A 25,690-nucleotide genomic window follows, 5' to 3' on the forward strand; every position below is an offset into this window, starting at 1 on the left:
CGAGTCCCCGGTGGGCTGGCAGGGCACCTGGACAGACCTACAGGGTACCAGCAGCCCTTTTAAAACAGGTTCTGGAGGCCTGCTAGTGGGTCCCGCCAGTGCCATGGCCCCCAGGTGGTCTCCTTGGGTCACCGTGGGCCACAATTGGGTCCCCACGGTAGGCCCGCGGATGTCTGGGAGCCCCGGGTCAGACCCACAGGTGTCTGCGGGTGGTTCCCACGGGGGTCTGGGGAACTCACGAGTGCTCACTATGGGTCGGCGGTGCCCCCACAGAAGTGGGACCACACAGCTTCATCCCCGCACCTACGGGTCGGCGGTGCCCCCACGGAAGTGGGACCACACAGCTTCATCCCCGCAGACTACGGGTCGGCGGTGCCCCCACAGATGTGAGGCCACCGCTTCATCCCCGCATGGGTCACCCGTGGAATCACCAGCCTGATACCCGTGGAATACCCGAGGAGATCCACAGGTGGTCTCCAGAGGTCCCACGCAGAACCGTGGAACAAACCCTGAATGTAAAATAAATAAACCTGGCCTATACATTCAATACATACCCCCCCCCCCCCCAACACCTACAGTACAATAATGTGCAAAATTAATATTATCCAGATAATTGGGGTGTTTCCCCAACGGTATGTGGGTAGGCCTCCCTTGTGGGTACTGGGTGAGGGTGGTTAGGCCTCACGGGGGGGGGTTAGTGTGGGAGGGTATGTAGGCGTCCCGAGTGGTGGGTGAGGGTGGGTTAACCCCTTAATGACTGTAGCGGTTAATAACCGCTATGTTGATTAAGGGGTTAGGGGACATTACTTTGGATGTTTTCATTCTTGTGTCTGTTTTGCAGCAGCGGAGGGGGCATGGGCAGGATGAAGAGGAGGATGGCCTTCATCGTGGCAGCAGGAAATGGGTGGTGAGTACTATATGTATTTAATATATTTATTGTTGTTTCTGTATTTCAAATACACCGGGGTGTACTGTATGTTGTTTATTGCAATGTTTATTGGGGGAAATTGTCCCCAATAAACATGCTATTCTGCCTTAACCCCTTCATTTCCTTAGTGGCTATCAGATATGGTAATGAAGCAGCATTTCTGTATTTTAATAATATTGTGCGGGAGCAGGGGGTCCCCTGAGCTGAACCGCATTGATTTGTGGCTCAGAGACCCCCTGCTTCCCGAGTTACAGGCCCCGGTGCCAGTGTCGCCGCCATATTTATAGCGGACACGGCGCGAATGGGGTGCAATAAAGATGGCGGCGACACTGCCACCCGATGACACATTCCGGGGCCTGTAACTCGGGAAGCAGGGGTCCCTGGTACACAAAGCAATGCGGTTCAGCTCAGGGGACCCCCTGCTCACTGTACACTATTATTAAAAATACATTCATGCTGCTTCATTACCGTTGCACATAGCCGCAAAGGTAAGGAACGAGTGTTTATTGATATGTGTGTTTTACTGATAGTGTAGATGTGCAGAGGGTCTCTGGAGCAGAACCGCGTTGGTTTCAGGTCCGGGGACCCCCTGCTCCCCGAGATACAGGCCACTTTAGGGGGTGCCGGTATCCCTCTGCTTTGTACATCCCGCGGTCACGTGATCGGGACATTTAAATGCAGAGGGATACCGGCACCTCATAACGGGGCCTGTATCTCGGGGAGCAGGGGGTCCCCGGACCTGAAACCAACGCGCTTCAGCTCCGGAGACCCCCTGCATGTGTACACTATCAGTAAAAGTTGTTTATAAATACTTTATTTGTTGCCGATGTTTGCGCTGAGAGAGTGGCTTGTCTCTCTCTGCTGCTAACATCTATCGCCAGACAAGGCCTATCGGAAGGCTTATCGGGAGCCATGCTGTATCGGCACAGATTATTGGCAGTACTGCCTAAGCAGTGATTCGGCAGGGATCGGCATGGATTCGGCCCTTACTGAATACTGCGAGGGCAAATCGCCAAAAAAAACACTATCCGCCACCTATCCGCCACCCTTCCCGAAAAGATTTTATCGGGGCTTACTGCATTGAGCCCTTAGTTTTGAGCTCATGGAAAGACAGAGCTTCATTATTCTCCAGCAGATCCACAACCATGCCAATGTCTAGGTCCTGAAATTGACCAAGCTGATTTTGGGAGCACCCAGGAGGGAATGCTGGGTTCCCAAATAAGGGGGTGAGTTGGGAGGGGTATGAAGTTAGGCCATATTTCCCTCTGTTCCTGAACCATGTGGACCACGTGCATTTCATTGCTCCAAGCTCAAGGCTCTGTGGTCGCTTTTCCCTGTACTCTTGGGACCATAATAGTACTGGAAGGGGGATGGGGGATGCGTAGCGAGTCTCTATTTCTAGCCAGCAGGCAGAGCTCGGGGGGTTGTTCCAAACCACTGCCTGCCTGAGTTGGGCTGCGTGGTAGTAACGAACCACGTCAGGGACCCCCAGTCCTCCTCTTGTCTTTGCGGCCAGGAGTACCGACCTCGGGACTCTAGGCTTACGTTGTTTCCATATGAAACGTAGAATATGCGATTGTATGTTTGTTAATTCGGCCAGGGGAACTGGGAGTGTCTGGAAATAATACAGTAGACGGGGGAGGATATTCATTTTAGCGGAGATGATTCTGCCAAACCAGGAGATCTGGTACATGTTCCAAGTGTCTAGGTCTCTCTTAATTTGGTCAAATAGAGGGGGATAGTTTGCTTTGTACAACATGTTGTATGAGCTCGTAATTTTTATTCCCAAGTATTTTATGTGGGAGGAGTTCCATTTATACTTGTAGTTTAATTGCAGAAGCTTCCACGTGGGATCAGGGAGAGATATGTTCAGTGCTTCGGATTTTTCCATGTTTATCTTATAGTCTGAGACCTGTCTGAATTGGTCCAATAGTTTCTGTAGATTAGGGAGGCAGTTGTGTGGGTCGGCTAGGGTCAGAATTTCGTCATCCGCGAAAAGGGATATTTTATAGTTTATATCGGCGATTGTTATGCCCTTGATGTTTGGGTCGGCTCTAATTTGAGATGCTAGTGGTTCAATAGAGATCTCGAAAAGCAAGGGGGAGAGGGGGCAGCCCTGTCTGGTTCCATTTCGTATATGGATTGGGTTGGATTGTCCTCCCGGGAGTTTTAAGTATGCGGTGGGACTCTGATATAGGGCTCGGACACCCTCGAGGAAAGGGCCTGAGAAGCCGAGTTTGATCATGGTTTGGTCGAGGAAGGTCCATTTGATCCGATCAAAGGCCTTCTCGGCATCCAGACTGAGGATCATGGCCTGGAGTTTATTCAGATGCACATGGTCGATAATATCAATGATTTTACGGGTGTTGTCAGAGGCCTGTCTTCCTGACACGAACCCCACTTGGTCTATATGAATTAGTCTGGGGAGAATAGGATTTAGCCTGTTTGCGAGGATCCTGCTGAAGAGTTGTGTTAAGCAGGGAGATCGGTCTGTAGTTACCGCATTGTAGCGGGTCCCTTCCTTCCTTATGAATAATGGCTAAGTTGGCAGCTGAAATTGTGCCCGGGATCGGTTCTCCTTCTAGGAAGGAGTTGAACATTTCAATTAGGTAAGGGGAAAGGGACGATGTGAATTTTTTATAGTAGGCGTTCGAGAAGCCGTCGGGGCCTGGGGTTTTAGCTATTTTGAGAGAGCTTATGGCTTGGGTCAATTCCTCCTTTGTGATTTTGAGGTTCAGAGCTGCAAGCTCCTCATCAGTGAGAGAGGGAAGATTACATCCCGCCAGAAATTGCGATGCAATATCTACTGCGTTTGGATCTTGATTAGGGGGGTGCAGATTATAGAGGTCTGTGTAATAGTTTGCAAATTCTTGGGCGATTTCTTTTTCCACATAAGTGGTGTGGCCGCCTTTAGTGCGGATCTTTGTGATTTGGGCCTTTGCCTTAAGACCTCTTAGCTTTGTTGCTAAAAGTTTGTCTGCCTTATTGCCCTTATCGTAGAACCTCTGGTTGGTCCACTTGAGCGCTCTCTCTACCTCTTCTAGCTGGGATTGTTTTAGCTCAGATCTTATTTTGTCAAGTGTTCTGAGTAGTTTCTTGGAGGGGGTCTTTTTGTGTTGTTGTTCGAGGGCTAGTATCTTGTCAGTCAGTGCTTTCTGTATTTTTAGTTTGTTTTTTTTCTTGTGGGATGCTAGAGAGATTAGGTCTCCTCTGATTGTAGCCTTGTGGGTTACCCACAGCATTGATGCAGCGGAGACAGACCCTTTATTTATTTCAAAGAATGATGCTAATTTTCGCTGGATTGTTTCCACAACTAGTGGGTCATTAAGGAGGGAATCATTAAGTTTCCACTTATATGAGGAGTTCTTAATAAAAGGTAGAGAGAGGGTCAATTCGACTGGGGCATGGTCCGACCATGTGATCGGGCCTATGTCGGAGTGGGAGGACGCCTGGAGAACATTTGTGGTTCCTAGCAAATAGTCGATCCGCAAGTAAGACTGATGTGGGGCCGAGAAGAATGTGTAGCCTACGTGCTGGGCCCTCCAAATATCCATGAGGAGAAAGTTCTGTAAGATCTCTCTGAACTTTTTCGCCTTTTGCTGGGTCTGGGCTGTGTGTGTAGTGGAGGGCATGCTAGACTTGTCACAGGGAGCGGGTCTTGGTGTAGGGAAGTCCTCGTGGTGTTGTCCTTTGTACAACATAGGTTGGGCGTTGGGGGAGTCTAGTGGTATATAGTTTTATAGAGGTGGGTTCCGATTGCCCTGCTACCCTTGGGGCGTGGGTGGAGTGGGGGGTTTGTCTGCATGTGGGTGTGGTGGGGGGGGAAGGGCGATGAAGGGGGGGAGGGGGGAGAGGGGGGGGCAGGGAGGGGGGGCATTCGTGAGTGGGTGGCGCTTTTTCATCACCTTCGCAGCAGTTCCCATTTACCCCAGGTTATCTATACAACCTATTGATCTGTGGTTATGCACATGACATTTCAACACATTAATCAATGTTCATTTTTCATATCTTAAATACATCATAGAAACTACTGGTATTCGGCTCAGTTGGTCATTGGGGGCGCGAGATTCTGCTGAAGCAGATTTTGGGTGCTTCTGCAGGTGATGTGCGGGGGGGAGGTGAGAGGAAAGGGGAAGGGCGGATGAGGGGAAGGGGGCGAGAAAGGGGGGGTCGGGGGAAGGACGTGATGAGGAGGGGGAACCCATGGGGGTCTGACCATTACGAGCATATGGTGCTTTTTCGTCTCCTACATAGCATTTCCCATTTAAAACTGGTTATTGTTATCACATAAGGACTCTTGGTTAAGTACAGGACATTTCGGCACTCATTCAGTCTTACAGTATGTCAGTGTCTTCAGGGGCATTGGGGTTTTTTGTGAACACAATTTAAAATAGTAAATATATTCAAACTACGTTTTTTTTTATATATAAATGTTTATTTCAAGTGAAATCACTCAACTCCATGCACACCCATCGTTACTACGATACTATGATAACAATATTCAATATCAAAGGTTGTTCATTGTAATTTATGTTAAACAAATATTGTTTTTTTTAATGTTTGTCTTTTTATAAATTTGTTATGTCGTTTTTAATTCTTCAATGTAATTTACCTTGATGTTCCCCCTTTGGAGTGTGTGTAAGTATAATAAAGTTTTCTCTTTTGTTTTTTTCTTTTTCAATCACACCTCCTAGTCATCCCTCATCCAGCGGGACGTGATGACGTCACAGTTATTCATGTACTGGGGTTCTCTTATTGGATAATGCATGGGACACAGTTCATGGCACTTGTGGACACGCCCTTATGCTTCACTTGTTCCCTGGGAGACTCCTTTGTATGTCTGACTAGATACCGCACACGTGAGCTGACGCGTCACTACGCGATGACGCTTGACGTTCCGATCACGTGACACATGCGGAAGTGTCGGCGATTGGCACGGAGGTGCTGATAATTCATATAAATAACACTCCAGGGGGGTAAGTATTTTATTCACCTTGATAAAGGACTTGTGATAGTCCGAAACGCGTTGGTGTGTATCTTTTTTTGTTTTTGATCCATTAAATAAGCTTGCACTTTGGGAACGCATCCTTGCATTTTTTTGGCATAGCTATGTGGATCTAGTGCTCCGTTTTTCTCCCCTTCTTTGCTACACTTAATCAAGGCTTTAAGGCATTACCTGGCAGGAGTCCATTTTACCTTGGTGACGGATCATGCTCCACTGAAGTGGTTAAATAGTATGAAGGATTCCAATGCTAGATTGACTAGGTGGTATATAGCCCTCCAATCCTTCTCATTTGAGATTCAGCATAGGCCGGGAAAAGAGAACGCAAATGCTGACTCCTTTTCTAGAGAAGGGGTGGATGGTCGGGCTTCAGCCGTGCGTAGCCCCAGCCACACACTAACAGGGGAGGAATGTGACAGGGTAAATAAAACCCACCAGCTATATGCCTGGAAAACCTATGTCTAGTCTGCAGTGCAGCACTGACTAGGTTAACTTCAGCTGGGAACCTCAGAACAATTAGTTGGAACCCAGCTGCCTAATCAAGGTGTGTTAAAACCCCAGGCTGTAGACACATGGAAGCTGGCTGTTGAGGAGAGAGGAGTAAGCTGCTGAAGAGATTACTGATACAAGGTCTGATTAGCAAAGTAGTTGAATTGTGAACTGTCTGTCACCTGCATAGAAAAAGGGCAGCTACCTTATTTATAGACTGTCTGCTAAAGAGAAACTGTTTTGTTTGGTTTGCTGAAGCAAAAGCCATTTTCTTTTGTTTGCTGACGAAAAGCCATTTTTGTTTTTGTGTGCTGTATATCTTTTAAGGCTAAATAAATAAGCCCTGTCAAGAAACCCATGTGTGTAGTTGCATGTACCCTGCAACAGGGACACTTTTCTTTTTTCTTTTGTGTATTTTATATATATATATATATATATATATATATATATATATATATATATATATATATATAAAAAACAACAAGGGAAAAGCAACCTTTAAATAGCACACGGACATAAATGAAAGTGTAACAAAAAGAATTATAATGAAGTGATTAAAACAGGGGATGAAATATTAAAGGAGAGGGAGGCTCAACACTACCTAGACATAATGGACCTGGTGGCAAGTGTCTAAATGAAGATCCAAAGCAAGACAAATACATGGTACAGGTGGCTTTGTCTAAGCTCACCTGCATGACAGTCAACCTATACTGAGATCTTGTGACCACATGTAAAAAATATTATGCCATATAATTTGATGCAATGGTTACATGTTATAGGTACACAAGTGATAGAGGTAACAGAAATGCAAAATACGTCACCGCTCAGTGGGTAGATGTCACAGACAAAGGTAGGTCAAAACTCCATGTCAGATGGAACAAGGTAGGGGCCCCCCTCAGCAAGACTCCCACTCCAACGCGTTTCGACTGGAAACTGTCTTCTCTGTTTTAATTTATAATCAATGTGCTGGTTTAATTTTCAGATGCAATGTGCTGTTATTGAGATTTCATGTTTTTATTTCTGCATGTTTGTGTAATCTTTAACAATGTATTTGTATATTGGTGTTATATTTGGTATGTATTTTTTTGCCAACGGAGGCCGTTTGATGACCGGACGCCCATCACATTACCAGAGAGTAAGTAGAACTCTATTTATTTACTTTATTGATGCTGTTTTATGTGTTTAATAATGGGCAAATAATCTATTAGCCATATCTGGATAATAGTTATTTTGCACATTACTGTACTTTATGTGTTTAGGGGCGGTGTATTTATTTAATGTATTTGACAGGTTTATTTTTTTTAAATATATGGTTGGTTCCTTAGGTCTGCGGGGACCTCTGGAGACCACCTGAGGGCCTATGGACGCCCACGGGTACCAGGCTGTGGACCCACGGGGGACACCTGCAGGCTAGAACCGGGGCCCACAGCTGTGGGGGCCCCACGGACCCGTAAGGACCACCCAGGGCACCAGACCCCCTTGGGAACCACCCGAGGACCCTCAGACACCTGTGGGGCTGACCCAGGGACCCCAAGACACTCGCGGGACCACCAATGGAGTCCCACGGTGACCCGTGGGGACAACCTGGAGGCCCATGGCACCTGGTGGGGACCACCCGCAGGCCTCCAGATCCAGGAGTACTGGTACACTGTTGGGCCTGCAGACATCCACCAAGAACATCGGGGTCTCCCATGGACCTGGGGTATTAACCCTGTATGTAAAAGAATAAATCATGTATTTATGGGGGCCACAGGGGGTGGGTGGGATATGTATTGTTTATTAAAAATAGTGATGTTTATTGTGGGTAGCAGGGGGGGAAGGGGGTATTGTCCCCAAGCAAGGGTGGATAGGCCTCCCGGTGGGTAGTGTGTGAGGGTGGTTAGGCCTCACGGGGTGGGTAGTGGGGGAGTGTGTTTAGGCCTCCTGAGTGGTGGGTGAGGGTGGGTTAACCCCTTAATGACTATAGCAGTTAATGACCACTAAGGTGATTAAGGGGTTAGGGGACATTACATTGGCTCTTTTTATTCTTGTGTATGTTTTGCAGCACCCGAGGGCATGGAGATGAAGGATGAGTATGGGTGGGGGGTTATATTTATATATATGTATTTATGTGTTTGGAAATTATTTTTTGGGGGGCACAGGCAAGCGGGAACACCTGCGGGGAACATCGAGGGCCACCGCCGGCCTACAGTATCATTGCTGTGCATCCCCAAAATTACATATATGTACTGTATGATAGGGGGGTAAAGGGATTGTTGGTGTATTTTATATATATATATATTTGACCCGGGCCCCAAGATTTCTATTGGGCTATATAGGCCAGGGCCGCTGACAGATTTCCCAGGGACCAGGACCCCCCCATATGTTATTGCGGGCCGCCCCTATTTCACACCTCATGAGACCCCTCTATTTTCCCCCTTCTTCCCATGTCTTTCTCTCCCATCCATCTCACTTCCTCTTCCTCTTCCTCACTCACCCCCCTCCGCCTCGCATGTATTTTCCTCCCCTGCGTCTCACTCTTAGGTCGTGATTACAGTGCCGGCTGCAGGGTGCGCACGCGACCGCGTGAAGTCACTCACGGGAAACTTGCACTGTAGGAAGGAGGCATCGGGAGGCAACATGGAGGTGTGGCAGAGGCGTGGCGGTGATGTCACACGAGCGGTTCACCCTCATTGGCCGAACCGCATCACGTGGCGCTGATGTCATGCGAGCGGTTCGCCTCATTGGCTGAACCATTTCTAGCGATGCTGACATCACATGGCCGTCTGCTTGGAGAGACAAATTCTTTCTGTCTGTCCGTAGCGCCTCCGCATGGTCGCGGGCACTATGAGCAACTACATTGGAAGCAAAGTACTTGTTTCTACAGCTATGCGCGCCATCGCTGGCACTATAATCACAGCCTTACTTCTTACCTCTTTTCTTCACTTACTCACCCCCGAACACCCCTTCTCTCCTCTCACTCGCCCTCACCTTCTATCAATTACCCCACTCTCACTCAATCCCCCACCACAAAATAATACCAACCCCCCCATTGCATTTTAAAATGACCCCCTCTCCCCCATTCCATATTAAAAAGACCCCCACTCACCCCAATACATATAAAAAGACACCCACTCCCCCAAAAACGTAGAGATAGACCCCAACTCCACAAAACATATAAAAGACAACCACTCCCCGCCAATATATATAGATAGATAGACTCCCCACTCCCCGCAATACATATAACAAGACCCCCACTACCCCAATACATATAAAAAGACCCCAATACATATAAAAAAGCACTCCCTCCAACACATATAGAAAGACACCTACTCCACACCAATACATATAAAAAGACCCCCAACCCCCCTAATTCATATAAAAGACCCACTCCCCCCCCAATACTTTTAAAAAGACCCCCACTCTCCCCAATACATATAAAAAGACCCCCAACCCCCCTAATACATATAAAAGACCCACTCCCCCCCAAATACTGTACATATAAAAAGACACCCACTTCCTCCCAATACATATAAAAAAAGTAGACAACTTGGGGATGGTCAGGCCGGGCTCGGTGGCTGGTGCTGCATGTTGGGGCCTACATCTGGTCAGGCCAAGCCGTAGCCAGGCCCCGGCTCTCCATCAACTGCAGGCCACCACACTCTGTGTCCCACGCCGAGCTTCAAAATTCAGAGTGCACCGAAAGCTGAGGTCCAACTTACTTCCGGCACGCTGATGTCAGAGGGGCTCATCACGCGCCGCCAGAGGTTGGAAGCTCAGCGTGGGACACATAGTGAGGAAGAGGCCTGCATCTTATGGAGAACCGGGGCTGGCCACGACTGGCAGTCAGGACAGGCCAGAGTTCAGGACCAATTTGCAGCACTGTGCCCCCCGCAGTCACCGGGGCCAGAATATTTCTGTCCCCCCCTGTTGGTAGCCATGCAGTAGACCATTCTCCATCCTGATGTACACTCCGTCCCTCAACAAGCAGCCATTTTACCTTTTGCTTCCATGTTGCCTCTTATTCCCTCAAGATAATGTGAGTTCAACTCCAGTTCTCAAGGGCCACCAACAGGTCAGGTAAAAGGATATCCCTTCTTTGGCACATGTTGCTCAGTCGAAGACTAAGCCACTGATTGAGCCACTGTGCTGAATCATGTACTAGAGTGTAAGCTCTAAGGATCAAATCCCTCATTACCTTCTGTATCTGTTAGTGCACATCTGTCCTTACCTGTATGTCATTTAGTTTATGTAATTTACATCTCTCCGCACCAGTATCATACCGCGCTACGGAATATGTTGGTGCTTTACAAAGAAACAATGATAATAATAATAAACACTACAGGAATGCAGGGAACAAAGTAGCAAACTTGATCGCCTCCCCCCCCCACCCCTCCCCGGGAGCAAAGGGCTCAAAACTTTTAGAGAAGCCCCCTCCCCCTTGTTTGCCTTCCATACAATCTTCATCTATCTGTACCTTACCTTGGAGATGCCTTTGACCTGCCTGGCTTCGGATTTGGAAGCCCGATCGTACATACCCAAAACAACAAAATGGGAAGTTCTGTGCAAGAGAGAAAGACGTGGAAATACCATCGTTAATACCAGTGGTCACAGCATGAGGGTATTAGAGAGTATCAGTGGCACAGGAGTATCAATACGTTTTTATATTTTCAAATCTTGAGTACCACAACCTCCCTCCAAATAACATAGGAAGAGATACGTGCTCATAAAGACGCACACCTGAGATACCGGATAAATATTCATTTTTTTAAACCAGGTTATTTAGCCTTTACTGTAACTGTCACACAGTAGCACAATGTATGTTGGTTTGGCTCTAATTGGTTACCCTCTAATTACCCTGTAACATGTATGAGTTCATCCAGCATGCCAGTCAAGAAGACAGAAGTTAATTTATTACAACCTTAGACCAAATTACTAGGGCCAAAAGATGCTACTGTATGTGGGGTTTCAAACTGTGTGCTAACAAAGGACTCAAGTGTTTCCTTATATTGGGAATCAGGTTACAAAAATATCTTCTGTGCCATAGTTACTAATTACCTATAATAGCACACCACTCTATTACAAGTTTGGTAATTCTCCATCATGAAAGCTTCCCACATCAATAACGTAACTTTGTTATAGCATTTAGATAGTTACTGGATAGATATATAGATATATGGACTATAATAATAATAGTAGCATGTTCTTGTATAGCGCTGCTAGTTTTACGCAGCGCTTTACAGAGACATTTTGCAGACACAGGTCCCTGCCCCGTGGAGCTTACAATCTATGTTTTGGTGACTGCGGCACAGGGAGATAAAGTGGCTTACCCAAGGTCACAAGGAGCAGACACCAGGAATTGTACCAGGTTCAAACTCTCAGTGCCAGTCACTGTCTTTACTCACTGAGTGTCTCCCTCTCCCTTGATATTTATTGGGCAAAAATACACTATTAAATACAATCTAAGGAAACAGATCTATCCATCGGTTACCCAATATTCAGAGAGATTTCCTATCCATTTCCTATAATCACATAGTTTCCTTTTCCTTGTTTTGTTTTTAAATTTAATATATCTATTTCTTTGTATATTGAACAATATTTAATGTTATGTATTGAGCTATTAAAAGTTACATTCTAAATGTTTTCCTGTGACATTAATACGTCCACGAATATTGTTTAGTTTGTGGATCCAGCAATAACCCATTGTGCCTGACTTTAGTAGGCGTGTTCCAACTCTAAAAGGGATGGTTTTCTCTGTCTCTAATCTTGTTCTGTTCATCACTATGATTCCCTAGGCAGCACCCTGATATAAAGAATCATTTAAAGGGTACCATATTATAAAAGGCTACCCAGGAAGAGCAAAGTCTCCCCTCTGTTACTGTGCAACACTAACACCAGCACCTGCAGCTTTGTAACAAAGAAACAGCCCTGATTCAATGCTACTGTATGGGATTCTTTCTGTTTCATCAAAATACTCTTACAGTTTTTCTGCAGACAGGCTCTGGGGCCCATATCCACAAAACGGTGCTAAGCTTTATCATTTATATGAATGGAAGTAAAGGCGTGCTAAAGATTAGCCCCCTTTGGTGCATCTGGACCTATGGTTGATGCAGATTTCTAGGCAAAGGGATTTACAGCAGCTAAAGAGAGTCCGAAAAATGTGCACTTAGTTGCAGAATTGAATAGCTGATTATAATACGTGTGGCATGTAAATCCTTCGGGGGACTCCCCAAATCCCAAGGAGGCGCGTGCAAAACACCCAGATATAAGTAGATGAAAATACAGCTGTTCGGGGCAATTTCACTCCCCCAATTTCAATGTCACGTAAAGTTCTAATCTCACATCCCGGGCAGGTTTGAGATACTCACCGGACATTGCAGTGAGCGGCTGAGATGACCCAGTTACGGCTGAGGAGAGATCCCCCACAGAAAAGGTATCCAGTTCGGTTCTGTTAATCAAACATCAAAATGAATGGAAGCTGGTGTATTTCTTACCTGCATTCTCACCCTATTGCAGGGGTGGGCCACTACAGTCCTCAAGGGCCACCAACAGGGCAGGTTTTAAGGATATCCCTGCTTCAGCAGAGGTGGCTCAATCAGTGACTCACTCAATGACTGCACCACCTCTGCTGAAGCAGGGATATCCTGAAAAACAACCTGTTGGTGGCCGTTGATGACTGGAGTTGGCCACCCCATATTGGATCTGGATCTGTAAGAGGAGCGGCTGGAGTAATTTACTAATAAAAGAGAAGAGCAGTGAAATCAGCGCTAATGCAATGAATATAAAACAGTGACACTATAAATGACAAACATACATTAAGTACACTTTAAACTTAAAGTGGGGGCTGCGTAGGCAAAAGGTGTACACAAACCAATACAAACAGTAAAAAACAGGAAGCAGGCGCCTCCAAATGGAAAAATAAATCTGACCAAATATATAGTCCAAGGGTATACGGAATGGAGTCCTGAGGGGAATCTTCAATGAAGTCTCATAGACGGACAAACAAACATGAAAAACAATGAAGATACCGGATTTAATCCCCCTCAACGAAAACCAAAATGCCTGCAGCTCGGGCTTTGGAGCGGTTTGGGCATCGCAGGCAAGACCAGATTTGCATTACATCACAGTAAGTTTCGGTGTGCCGGGAACTTTCCTCAGATTGTGTACTCCAACTAATGGTGTTGTGACTTCCTATTTGCCTTAGATTTGGCAGCCATTTTGGTTTTCGTGGAGGGGGATTAAATCCAGTATCTTCATTGTTTTTCATGTTTGTTTGTCCGTCTATGAGACTTCATTGAAGATTCCCCTCAGGACTCCATTCCGTATACCCTTGGACTATATATTTGGTCAGATTTATTTTTCCATTTGGAGGCGCCGGTTTTCCTGTTTTTTACTGGAGTAATTTACTAATACTACAGTTAAAGAAACATTCTCTGATAATACCCTCTTCACCCTCCCTGGTTTAAGAGCGGTGAGCCTGTTCCCGATAAGTGTCCAGCCATCAATCATGGGTTAGCAATATGGTGTCCGGGGTCAGGACTTGACCCTTTGACGGGGGGGGGGGGTTGCTAACCCGGCAATAAAGGGGTTACTCCCCAGCTGGCAACCCCTACAACCGTCCAGGAGGCAAGGTGTTAATGTAATTACGTGTAATAATTTGTATGCATTTCCCTGCTTCAGCACAAAATGTATTCCCCTCTGTATAAGGTCTTACCCTTGGTTTTAAATGTGTTCCTGCTCATACAGTGTTTACACCAAGCACATTCACTGGGATCAGGTCGGGAGGGAAAGGGGTAACTGTGTTGGAATGTTTATAGCCCTTTGTTCCCCTTCCTGCCTTTTCACCCACCATTTGCCGGCACTGTCCCATAGGTCGCCATTGGAGCTCCATAGGATTCAATGGATATTGAGAGGTTTTTGCCCTATACCGAGAAAGACCAGAAGATTGAGCCCGGGAGGACAAGCGGAGGTGTCCCATTGAAATGAATGGAGCAATGCATTTCAATGGAGAATACCTGAGTCCGCTTTCTAAGAACTAAGTGATACATTATAACCATGTTGGATGCCTGCCAAACCACAGTATCCGAATGCCGCTACAATTTCAAGGAAAGGGCCTTGATCACTGAATTGCCGTGGGAACTTGGTCACTGTCAATTCAAAACATACTAAAGTTTATAACTTTGTTCTGGGGCAGCTAGCGATAAAATTCTTTCTGCCCCTAGCTCGTGGTTACCTCCTCACTCGACCCCAACTGGGTCCGACGGACAATGGCTGCGAGTAAGGGACGAGCCTGCCACGAGGGTTGCCGCTATTGGCCACAATGGCGGAAAAAACCCACTAGGTTTCAAGAATGTTTAAAACCTGATATCCCTATCTCCGGTACGGTGATAGCTGGAGAGCTGGAATTTGGCTACCGGGTAGTCATGCCTCAGGCATGATTGCATGGCAGTTTCCAACCCTCTCAGACTAACCAAACAGAGAGTAATTCATATGTAAAGTTACGGTCACCGCCATTGGCCGCCATGAGGGAAATAAGATGCTAAGTGTAAAACGGTATAAAACCTAAATCAGTATCTCCGTTTCGGTAAGGGCTGGAGGACTGGGATTTGGCAACCAGGTAGTCACATCACCGGCATGGTTGCATGGCCATTCCCATCCCTCTCAGGCTAACCGAACGGGGTAAGGTTAACTGTGTAAAGTGTGGTTGCTGCCATTGTCTCCAATGGTGGAGAAATGTGGTTTGTATAACATGATGTTTGCTATCTCCAGTTTGTTGATAGGTGGAGGGCTGAAATTTGGCCACCAGATAGTCATGCCTCTGGCATGAGGGTATGGCAATTTGCAGCCCTCTCAGATTAACCGAACAGAGTATTTTAATATGTATAAATTGTTGTAATGTTTACTGTATTTCGTGCCTACTGTAAAGCCCGCGAAAGTTACTGGCCCATGGGGTATGTTAATGGCCAGAGGGCGACAGTGTGCCCACAGGGAAACCACAGAATAAAGGCTCACTTCCCCAGATTAAGTATGCAGGACGGAGAAAGAGCAGGACATGGCTGTTTAGATTAAGTGCCATAATTCACACCTATAGTCAGAGTTCCCTGGCCCAGATCCCCATCTGGCAGACTTGGAGACGCCAACTTTTGAGAGTGGGGCTAAGGAAATGTACCTCTGACTAGAAGAGTGCCAACCCCCTGTGGGAAGGTACTATCTTGCTTCCCACGTGAGCTGGCAAAAGGTAATTGGGTCCAGGTAATTGTCATCCAATGTGTATGTGAAAAGGGCTTAACCAACCGTGGCGCTCTATACATCAAAGTAATACTTAACAGTGAAGTGAAAAAACAACTCAATAAAAATAATAGTGATACTTATACAAACACATATATCGGATGCAGCTATAAGCCGGTGTAGGATTGCTCTCTCAATCCTCGTGGCAAGTGGAAAGGTGGGGTTCACCAGGAAGCGCAAACCATGTGGAAACAAAAACAGGTACTCATAGTGCAATATTGTAAAGTCAGTGGCGTGGAAAATATTGCTAACTCAGATATATACACAGAATACTCACAAACATGAGATGGATAAGGGCACGTAAAGGTATCTTTAAGGGATGACTGCAATCAGTGCAAACGGGATGTCACCAGACAGGTACTCTCCTCAATGGACATGGTGTATAGTTTAAAAAGGCATTTAGATTGCAAGTAATGGATCTCTGCAACCGGATGAGTGTTGTCTCAACTCTCTCTCTGTGCTGGCGTGCGTGTCATGGATGCGTCTCACCGAAGACCAGAAGTGACGACATCCGCATCCAGAGGTTCCGGTTGGTGCAACGACGTCACTCTACGCGTTTCACCTTCTCGGTTTCTTCAGGAGTGCCATTGGTTGGATGTAAGGAGGCTATATACTATAGGCTCATCTCTCATAGGTGGATATTTAACAAGGATCGTATGGTAGAGTTTTAACTGAGATAGCCGTGATGGATAGGGTAATTGGCCAGTAATATGTAAGTTCCGATCAAATATCAGAAGGGCACGGTTTGTGATGTGCAAAGAGCAATATAACATATACATGGTGTACTTAATAAATAAGTTCACATAGTGTGAGACAAATACAACATTACTACATGTGTGATGGAAGTAATTGGTGCCTATAATTCATAGGATGTACTTAGGGGCAGGAGTTTTAACTCTCTACATCAAACATATGTAGAGTCCAAACACCTTGTAAGATTAAAATGTTAAAATGTTAAAATATTAAAAAACATTCAAGGAACATAATACAGCTAGTAAAAATCGGATCTAATATCATATAATCACATATCAGTAAATGAACAAATGTGGAAGGTATAATCTATTGGGGGAATAGAAACGGAAAGTTAGTTCAGATAAAAGTTTATACATAAAAATAAATGATCATAAAAATGGTTTAATGTCAAATTCTAAGTTCAAACCAGAGGGGGACATGGTTTTTAACTCAAACATCCAAAATGATTCTCTGTTAAGGAGAGCTGAATGTCTGTTGCCTCCCCTCCAGTTTGGCATGACTTGTTCTATAGCTTTAAAAGTTAACCCCTTGAGATGCGCATGCGCGGCTGGTTGATGATGGTTGCATAGACACACAGCTCCACCAACCGCCGGCACAATAAAGCAAATAATCAATATCAAAACCCAGTCAAGCCAATAAGCCCCAAAAAAGTATGGCTGCAACAAGACAGAAGACCCGACGCAAGTCAGATGTCAGGGCTTACTTTACTGGCCAAAGCAAGGCAGGCAAAGGAAACTTATCAAAATGTGGCGCTCTAGATATTCAGATATTAACCATTAATAATGATATAAATAATACAGTGATACTTATGCAAATATATTAGAAGATGCAGCTGTGACCCAGTTGAGGTTTGCTCAGTCAATCCTCATGTAGTATAGTAGCGATGAAGTCTCCGGGAAGCGCAATATATGTTAAAAAGAATACAATGGTGATAGTGCAATATTGTTAAGATAAAATGGATAAACTCAAATAAAGATGACACTGCTCTCAATATATATACTCACAAACATGTGAGGTTTTGCAGGCACATAAAGGTATCTTTTAAGGCGTTCTTATCAGTCACTCAGTCACCAGGAGATGCAGCAGTCAATGTAGCCCCATATAGATGGACTCCCAGGAACCCTATTAAAAGATACAACTGGACATAGTGCAGACTGTAAGTATAATTTATAGAAGGTAAGTAAAACAAGTTTACACTCACATAGTTTCAGATAAAGGTAAGCATTTAGATCTCAATGGATCTCTCCGGCCGGGTGGATGGTATCTCCGCTTCCCCTCTCTCGTGGCGGCCAGAACCCCAGGAAGTGGACGCGGCAGATGACATCACTTCCGGTATTTGGAACGCACCGGTGGAACGCACGCCACGAGAGAGGGGAAGCGGAGATACCATCCACCCGGCCGGAGAGATCCATTGAGATCTAAATGCTTACCTTTATCTGAAACTATGTGAGTGTAAACTTGTTTTACTTACCTTCTATAAATTATACATACAGTCTGCACTATGTCCAGTTGTATCTTTTAATAAGGTTCCTGGGAGTCCATCTATATGGGGCTACATTGACTGCTGCATCTCCTGGTGACTGAGTGACTGATAAGAACGCCTTAAAAGATACTTTTATGTGCCTGCAAAACCTCACATGTTTGTGAGTATATATATTGAGAGCAGTGTCATCTTTATTTGAGTTTATCCATTTTATCTTAACAATATTGCACTATCACCATTGTATTCTTTTTTACATATATTGCGCTTCCCGGAGACTTCATCGCTACAAAGCAAGGCAGGGGCTGCGGAGATGTCGGCGGTCTCTGATTCAGATTCAGCCCAAGATGCGGAGGGCTCAAGAGCGGCAGCAGAGCAAACAAAAGTTATTAAAAAAGAAATCTCACGCTTATTAATTGATCTTAAATCTTTCTTCAGAGGAGAGGTGGAGGGGCTCAGACACGACCTCGTACAAATAGGGACAAGGACCAACGAACTGGAGGAGCGCATGGAAGCTAGCTCCAATACCCACAAAGAGACAAACTCCCGGGTGCAGGCGCTGGAGCAGAGAGTGGCAGAGCTGGAAGCCAGACAAGAGGACGGGGAGAATAGGGATAGAAGAAACAACCTCAGAGTACGGGGGATCCCAGAAGAAATCCTGGACCCAGAAGCTCTGCTATCCCGGTGGATGGTCTCTATACTACCAGGCAGTCCGGCTTCAGACTTTAGAATGGACAGATGCCATAGGGCCTTACGATCCAGACCCGTGCCCTCTAATCCCCCTAGGGACGTGATCCTCCGGCTCCACTACTTCTCAGTCAAAGAAGAGGTGAGCAGAATAGCCCGTGCCACCCCGCACATTACCTTCGAGGGGATTACCCTCTTGATCTTCCAAGATCTGTCCCCCCTAACGTTGGCCAGATGGAGAGCGGTAGGACATATTACCAAGGCCCTAAGGGACAGCGAGGTGCGATATCGATGGGCATTTCCATTCGCCCTAGTAGCCATCAAAAACGGCAGACCGCAGGTGCTCAAGCACCCCTCAGAAGGGGCAGCCTTCCTAAAAAAACTGGGAGTGCGGGGGCCACAGGACAATGGTGCGGAGGGAGCCCAGCAGGGGAAGAGGACGGACTCCCCGCCAGGGAAGCAGGGTCCCTCACCCATGCCGGAGAGGAGACTGAGCAAGGAAGGGGGAAGCGGGAAAAGCCCGTAAATGCGGGACAGAATAAGGTTCGCGAGCTGCAGTTGCGCCCGTTGCGCGGTTTAAACATACCCTGACACACAGGCTAAGGCAGAAATCCCCCCTACCGTAAGACTTTCGAGGCTCTGGAGTCGTCCCGCTGCCGAAGATGGATGCCCTAAGCAGATATCCACAGCACATGGGTCCCCAAAATGGCGGCTATTTACCTATCGGTGAGGAAGGAGGACAGAAGGGCGCGAGATCTCCAATGGCGGCAGGGGTTTCAGCGAGAAGGTCTGCTCTGCCGGCTGGACCCGCCCAGGGAGCCTCCCCCGATCCAGCCCTCTCGTCCTGGCAGCCCACCGCTGAATGAGCACAACACGCCCACACCGGTGACGTCACGGGACCCGATCTCGCGAGAGCTGGAGGAGAGGCGCGGCTAACAGACCCGGCAGACGGCAAGATGACGTCGGAAGAGAGGCGACTCTCAGGAAGTGAAGCGTTCTCCTCTGGCGGGGGCACGCGAGCTCCACCGCCAGGGAAGCGATCGCGGGTCATATTGAACTCCTCAGGAAGGACTCGAGTTAGCGGTGCAGAAGGAGGCTGCCTGGCCGCTCGGGGAGGGGGTAACTCTGGACAGAGGGGGGGAGCGGGGGGGGGGGAGGTGAAGGCCCCCGCAAGTGCCGGGAGGCAAATGAGATAATATAGTAAATACATGTATAGTTGTCCTATCTATAGCATATTATAGTAGCACGGTATAGTATACATAGTATATATAGTATATAGGGAAAAAGGGACATGAGAGAGGACAGAGGGGTACAGGAGCGATGCAAGCAGGGGGCTCACGTTAGGGATAACAGATATGCGGCGGAGAGTGGTTAGGTATGACCCCAGAGGGAGGGGGAAAGGGGGAGGGCGCCCGAGCCAGGGAGCAGAGAGGAGTAGATAAGGAGAGGAAGAAGTAGTTAGCGGTAGAAAGGGCAGGAGCAGCACAGGGTGTGTAGTTGTAGTTTCAGTTTCGGATAAGAGATAAGAGCTCCCGAGTAGAGCTCAAGGTAGTTAAAAGGTTAAGTATAGGTTAATAAGAGTTAATAAAATAAATAGAAGTGACGCTAGTTGCTAGGTTTTGTAATGCACAGAGCGGCCGGCGGGGGGGAGTGCAGCCACCACTCTGCCTGCAGGCATGTGCGTCTTCGCCAGGAGGGGGGTCATGTCCCACCTACCTGGCACTGACCCGGAGATCTGTGGCGAGTTATGGAAGCCACGGAGATGGACCAGGGGGGAGGGGGGTCCAGGGAGAAAATATCTCCACCGGGCATTGAACCCGAGGTCTCTTAGGACCAATACGGTTCTCATGATGTTTATATGTGTTATATGTTTGTATTCCTCCCTCATGTTATCTCCCTTTCCCTCCCCAGTCCCAAAAGGCGGTGGGTTGAATAGGCGCTTCTGGAGTCTGCACTACAAAGTCCACGAACAGAACATGTCCAGAGTCTGGGGTAAGATCAGATCGGCTTACATATTAGGTCCACACAGACACTGCTACATAAAATGGAGGTAATTTTTGTCTCGCAAAACGCCAAAGGGCTCAACAGTCCACACAAGCGAAGAGTCGCTTTCACTGAGTTCAAGAGGAGACGGGCTGACGTGGTCTTCCTACAGGAGACTCACTTCAGCTCGCGTAATAACCCGAAATTCCTCGATTGTAACTTTCGAAAGTTCTTCCTAGCATCAGGGGCGGAGAAAAAGAAAGGTGTAGCTATCCTGTTTCAAAATCACACCCCCTTCCAGGTTGAAAAGGTTAAAAGGGACCCGACGGGAAGGTACCTAGTACTGGTCGGGCTCCTTAAGCAGGTCAGAATGACCTTAGCGTGTATATATGCGCCAAATGAAGGTCAATCAGACTTTTACAACACATTTTTTCAGAAGCTTCAGTTATGGGCTGAGGGACAAATAATTCTAGGTGGCGACTTTAACACAGTCATGAATGCAAAGGTAGATAGGTCCACGTCCCAGAAAAACAATAAGAGAGAAGGGAATATCTCCCTACTGAAAGGCCTCAAACAGACTAGCCTGGTGGACATATGGAGAGAGCAGCACCAGGGAGGCCGCAGTTATTCTTTCTACTCCCACCCACATGACAGCTACAGTAGGATTGACCACTTCTTTGTATCGAGCAGAATGGTCCCACAAATTTCCGATACAAGCATACATGATATTACTTGGTCGGACCATGCATCGGTAGAGCTGAGATTCATTCAATTGGGTAGTGCCAGCCCAGGAGCAAACTGGAAGCTAAATGAATCGATAATTAAAATCCCGGATATTCAAAACAAAGTGAAGTCTGAAATATCAGATTATTTCCGGATAAATAGTGGCAGTGTGGAATCCCATTCACTGTTATGGGAGGCTCATAAGGCCACGATTCGGGGGGTACTAATCGGTATAGCTGCAAATAGGAAAAAGAAAAAGGAAGCCAAATTATCCCAGCTTTATCACAGGTTACATGAGCTCTCTATTCTACATAACCGGACAGGTAGAGATGATGCTCTGAGGGAGTTGAAGGATGTTAGAATTCAGCTAAACCTCCTCCTTACTTCCCGGGCGGAGAAGGACATGAGTTGGACACAAAGGAAGTTCTATGAGAAAACTAATAAACCGGACACTATGCTAGCCACCAGACTCCGTAATCGGAAACCAAATTTTAACATTCAATCTATTAAGACAGCCGGAGGCCAGAGTTCCTCAAACCCTAAAGTCATAGTAGGGGAGTTCGCGAAATTCTACGAACAGCTATATAATGGAGAGAAGGTAGTTCACAATGCTAGGACAAGTAGTAATCTACAGAAATTCCTAGCAGACGCAGCCTTGCCACAAGTGAACAGAAAGGAGCGAGAGGCTCTTCAACGAGACTTCACAAGGGAAGAACTAGAGGCGGTAGTAAAAAACTTAAAAGCATCAAAAGCCCCAGGCCCGGATGGGTTCTCCAACCTGTACTATAAAAAAATTATCGGAGTTTTGGCTCCGCACATGCTCCAGCTGTTTAATGGAGTATTAGCAGGAGAGCCCTTCCCGGGACAGATGCTCCAGGCGTCGATCTCAGTAATTCATAAAGAGGACAAGGATCCCACTAGCTGCCAAAGTTACCGGCCAATATCATTAATTAACACAGATATAAAAATCTACTCTAAATTGCTGGCCAATAGATTAAATGTAATCCTGCCAGGGCTCATCCACCCGGATCAAGTTGGCTTCATTAGAGGTAGACAAGCGGCCGACAACACTAGAAGAATTGTGGATATAATAGACTTTATGGGAGCCAACGAGATTCGGGGTATAGCCCTAAGCTTAGATGCGGAAAAGGCCTTTGACAGGATTGATTGGCCATACCTGGAGTCCACGCTTGGCGCATTTGGGTTTGGAGGCAAATTCCAACAGGCTGTTAAGGCACTATATACGGCACCATCAGCCAGGGTGGTTCACCAGGGATTCCCCTCGGAACTATTCCCAATTAAAAGTGATACGAGACAGGGTTGTCCGCTTTCGCCCCTGCTATTCGCCTTATGCATCGAACCACTCGCAGCACAAATTCGGAGTAACGCTGATATCGCTGGGGTACAGATCCATTCGCAGGAGCACAAAGTGGCTCTGTACGCGGATGATATTATTCTAACCCTTGCCAAGCCGCTCATCTCGCTGCCCAATCTGTTCGAGCTTCTAGAGAGTTTTGCCCAGATCTCTGGCTTCAAAATAAATCAAGCTAAATCAGAGGCCCTAAGCCTATACATGCCAAGAGAAATGGAGAAGCTGATAGAACTCAACTTTGAGTTTAGATGGCGCCCATCCGCCATGAAATACCTAGGAGTGCAGATCACAAAAAAGGCGAGCTCCTTATATTCGGCTAACTATCCCAAACTGTTGAGGACTCTCAAAAAAGAGCTGCAGGAGTGGAAGGCATATGGTATTTCTTGGTTGGGGAGGATCTATAGTGTCAAGATGAACATCCTTCCCCGAATTCTATATCTGTTCCAAACTCTCCCGGTTGCCGTGGTTAGAGCAGACATTGCAGGGCTCCATAAAGCTATTTCTCAATTTATTTGGAAAGATAAAAAACCACGGATTAAAGGAAAAATTATGCAGAAAGCCAAGGAAGCTGGTGGACTGGCAGTTCCGAGCGTCATATCCTACTACAAAGCGGCACAATTGTGCCAAATCACGCAGTGGCATGGGGACCCGGGGCTCAGGAGGTGGGTGGCACTGGAGAAGGAGGTGTGCACCCCGCTTGAGCTCAGGGACCTGATCTGGTACCCGAGTACACGGGTGAAGGATATACTCATTCCTCTGTCCTCTGTGCTCAACTCACTCTCGGTCTGGGAGGCTTCTAAAAGTAGCTGCTCTTTGACCTCCAAACACACACTGATGGCTCCTTTATATGGCAACCCGGACTTTGCTCCTGGGCTGGCAGAAAAATGCTTCCCGCGCTGGCGGCAATTAGGGATTAGTCGATTGAAGGACCTGGAGGTTAAGGGCAAGATCAAATCTTTTGAACTATTACAGTCAGAAACGGACTTACCTAACACTGATTTTATGAGGTACCTCCAGGTCTGGGCATTTTATAACGCACACCCGGTGAGACCACCGCTGACCAAATTCGAACAGCTCTGCGTGCGCGGAGCAGACACGCGGGGACTGATCTCTGCATTGTACAGAGAGGTGGTGAATACTGACTCAGACAGGACAGTCAAACCCCGTTTCGTGGCACAATGGGAAGAGGATCTCCAGGCACAACTAGAGGACGAGGACTGGGCCGCGGTGTTCAAAGCTGCGGCCTCGAGCTCCATATGCACGACATTGAAGGAGAACTCATATAAGGTATTATTAAGGTGGTATCTCACCCCAATCAGATTAGCTAAATTCGTCCGGGGGGCTTCCCCGCTCTGCCCCAGGCAGTGCGGGGAACAGGGGGATCTGGTGCACATGCTGTGGTCTTGCCCGAGATTATTGCCGGTCTGGACCCAGATCCGCGATTGGCTGCAGAGGATCTTTTTAGGGCTCAAAATTCAGCTGGACCCGTGGCTATTTTTATTAGGTAAACCTACAAACGAGGTATCTAGATCGGGTAACAAGCTGATAGCACATTTTGCTACCGCTATGAGGTGTGAGACCGCAGCACTGTGGAATCAGAATGCGATTCCTTCTATCGATAAAGTCAGAAACAGAATTTGGTTCATTTGCAGAATGGAGAAGTTAATGAGTTTAGTTAACGACTCAGCCGACAAATTTGAAAAAGTATGGTCATTATGGCTTGCCCAGACTGATATTCAGGGGATGAATGAGGCCACAATATGGCTTTGATAGAGATAGGTGGGTTCTCCTTGGATGTTGGGCTGGGAGCTGGACGGGACGATCGGACAGCAGGGCTCCCCCCGAGGTACAGTGGTGAATCGATTCACCGATCAACGAAAATCTGATGTGAACCGGATTTGGGCTCCTCTGAGAGGTGGACTGGAGCAGAGCAAAGGCAGTGGTGGTGAAGGACTCCTGAGAAACGAGGAACCAGCGCTTCTCCCAGGCCGCTCCCCCATCCCTACCCCCCCCCCTCTTTGCCCTGTCCCTAGATGTTGTCAGTCTGTCTGTGTCCTGTCCTGTGGTCCCCCCAATGTTCGTCCGTTACTTGTAAAGTATTCCTGTAAGTTTGGTGTATACCTGAAACACTTGACAATATTCTGTATTCTATGATGTGTATGCACAAAAAACTAATAAAAACAAAGTTGAAAAAAAAAAAAAGTTAACTCCTTGGGGTCTGAATCGTGCACTAATAAAAAATTATTTGAAACACTATGCGTTGTGAGTTTCTTTTTAATGTTGCCAATATGTTCTAAAATACGTGTCTTTAAGGGACGGATGGTTTTCCCTATATATTGAAGACCGCAGTCACACTCAATGAGATGTATTACATAGTTAGATCTACAATTGAGATGCTGTTTGATGTTATAGGTTTTTTGTGTGGTATGCGATTTAAAGCTATTAGTAGTTTTAGAACTAAAATGGCAAGCAGTGCACATTTTACAACTAAAGAATCCTTTCGGGGGGTTTAACCAGTCAGAATGGTTAGATGTAATGTGTCTCCGCATGGCACTTGGGGCCATAAAGTTTTTAATATTTGGAGCTTTTCTATATAACTTTTTAACTCGATCTGGTAGATGTTTTCCAATAATGGGATCATTCTTCAATATAGACCAGTGTGAGTTTAGGATGTTATTAATCTTGTATGCATCCCTGTTATATTGTGTAATGAATGGCACATGTACAACGTTGCTGGGTGGGCTTTTAACTGAGGGTATCAGCATTGATTCCCTTGATGTACTAACAGTTTTTGCCAACGCATTTTTGATGACATCCTCCTTATATCGTCTTTCCCTGAACTTCCCTGACAGTACCACTGATTGTTCCTTAAACACATTGTTGTCTGAACAATTACGTTTTAACCTTCGATATTGGCCATATGGAATATTAGTAATCCACTTGTTAAGATGGCAACTTGACTGTAAGATGTAATTATTGGCATCAACATCTTTGAAATTTTTTGGG

General features: G+C 46.5%; 1 protein-coding gene across 3 annotated transcripts in view; it reads right to left on the bottom strand.

The window, feature by feature from the left end:
* Positions 1 to 25,690, bottom strand: part of LOC142470108 (chymotrypsinogen A-like) — a 205,134-nt gene that overhangs the window by 155,569 nt on the left and 23,875 nt on the right. For 2 of the 3 annotated variants that reach the window (XM_075577043.1, XM_075577045.1), the window contains 2 exons: positions 12,767 to 12,846; positions 10,881 to 10,959 (listed from right to left, as the gene is read on the bottom strand). The exons of the other annotated variant lie outside the window; for it this stretch is intronic. In XM_075577043.1, the coding sequence (XP_075433158.1) occupies positions 10,881 to 10,959; positions 12,767 to 12,846 (159 nt within the window). The remainder of the gene's footprint in view (positions 1 to 10,880; positions 10,960 to 12,766; positions 12,847 to 25,690) is intronic. 3 annotated transcript variants of the gene reach the window in all.

The sequence above is a fragment of the Ascaphus truei genome, chromosome 19, assembly GCF_040206685.1.
Source record: "Ascaphus truei isolate aAscTru1 chromosome 19, aAscTru1.hap1, whole genome shotgun sequence".
In the NCBI taxonomy this organism is placed as follows: domain Eukaryota; kingdom Metazoa; phylum Chordata; class Amphibia; order Anura; family Ascaphidae; genus Ascaphus; species Ascaphus truei.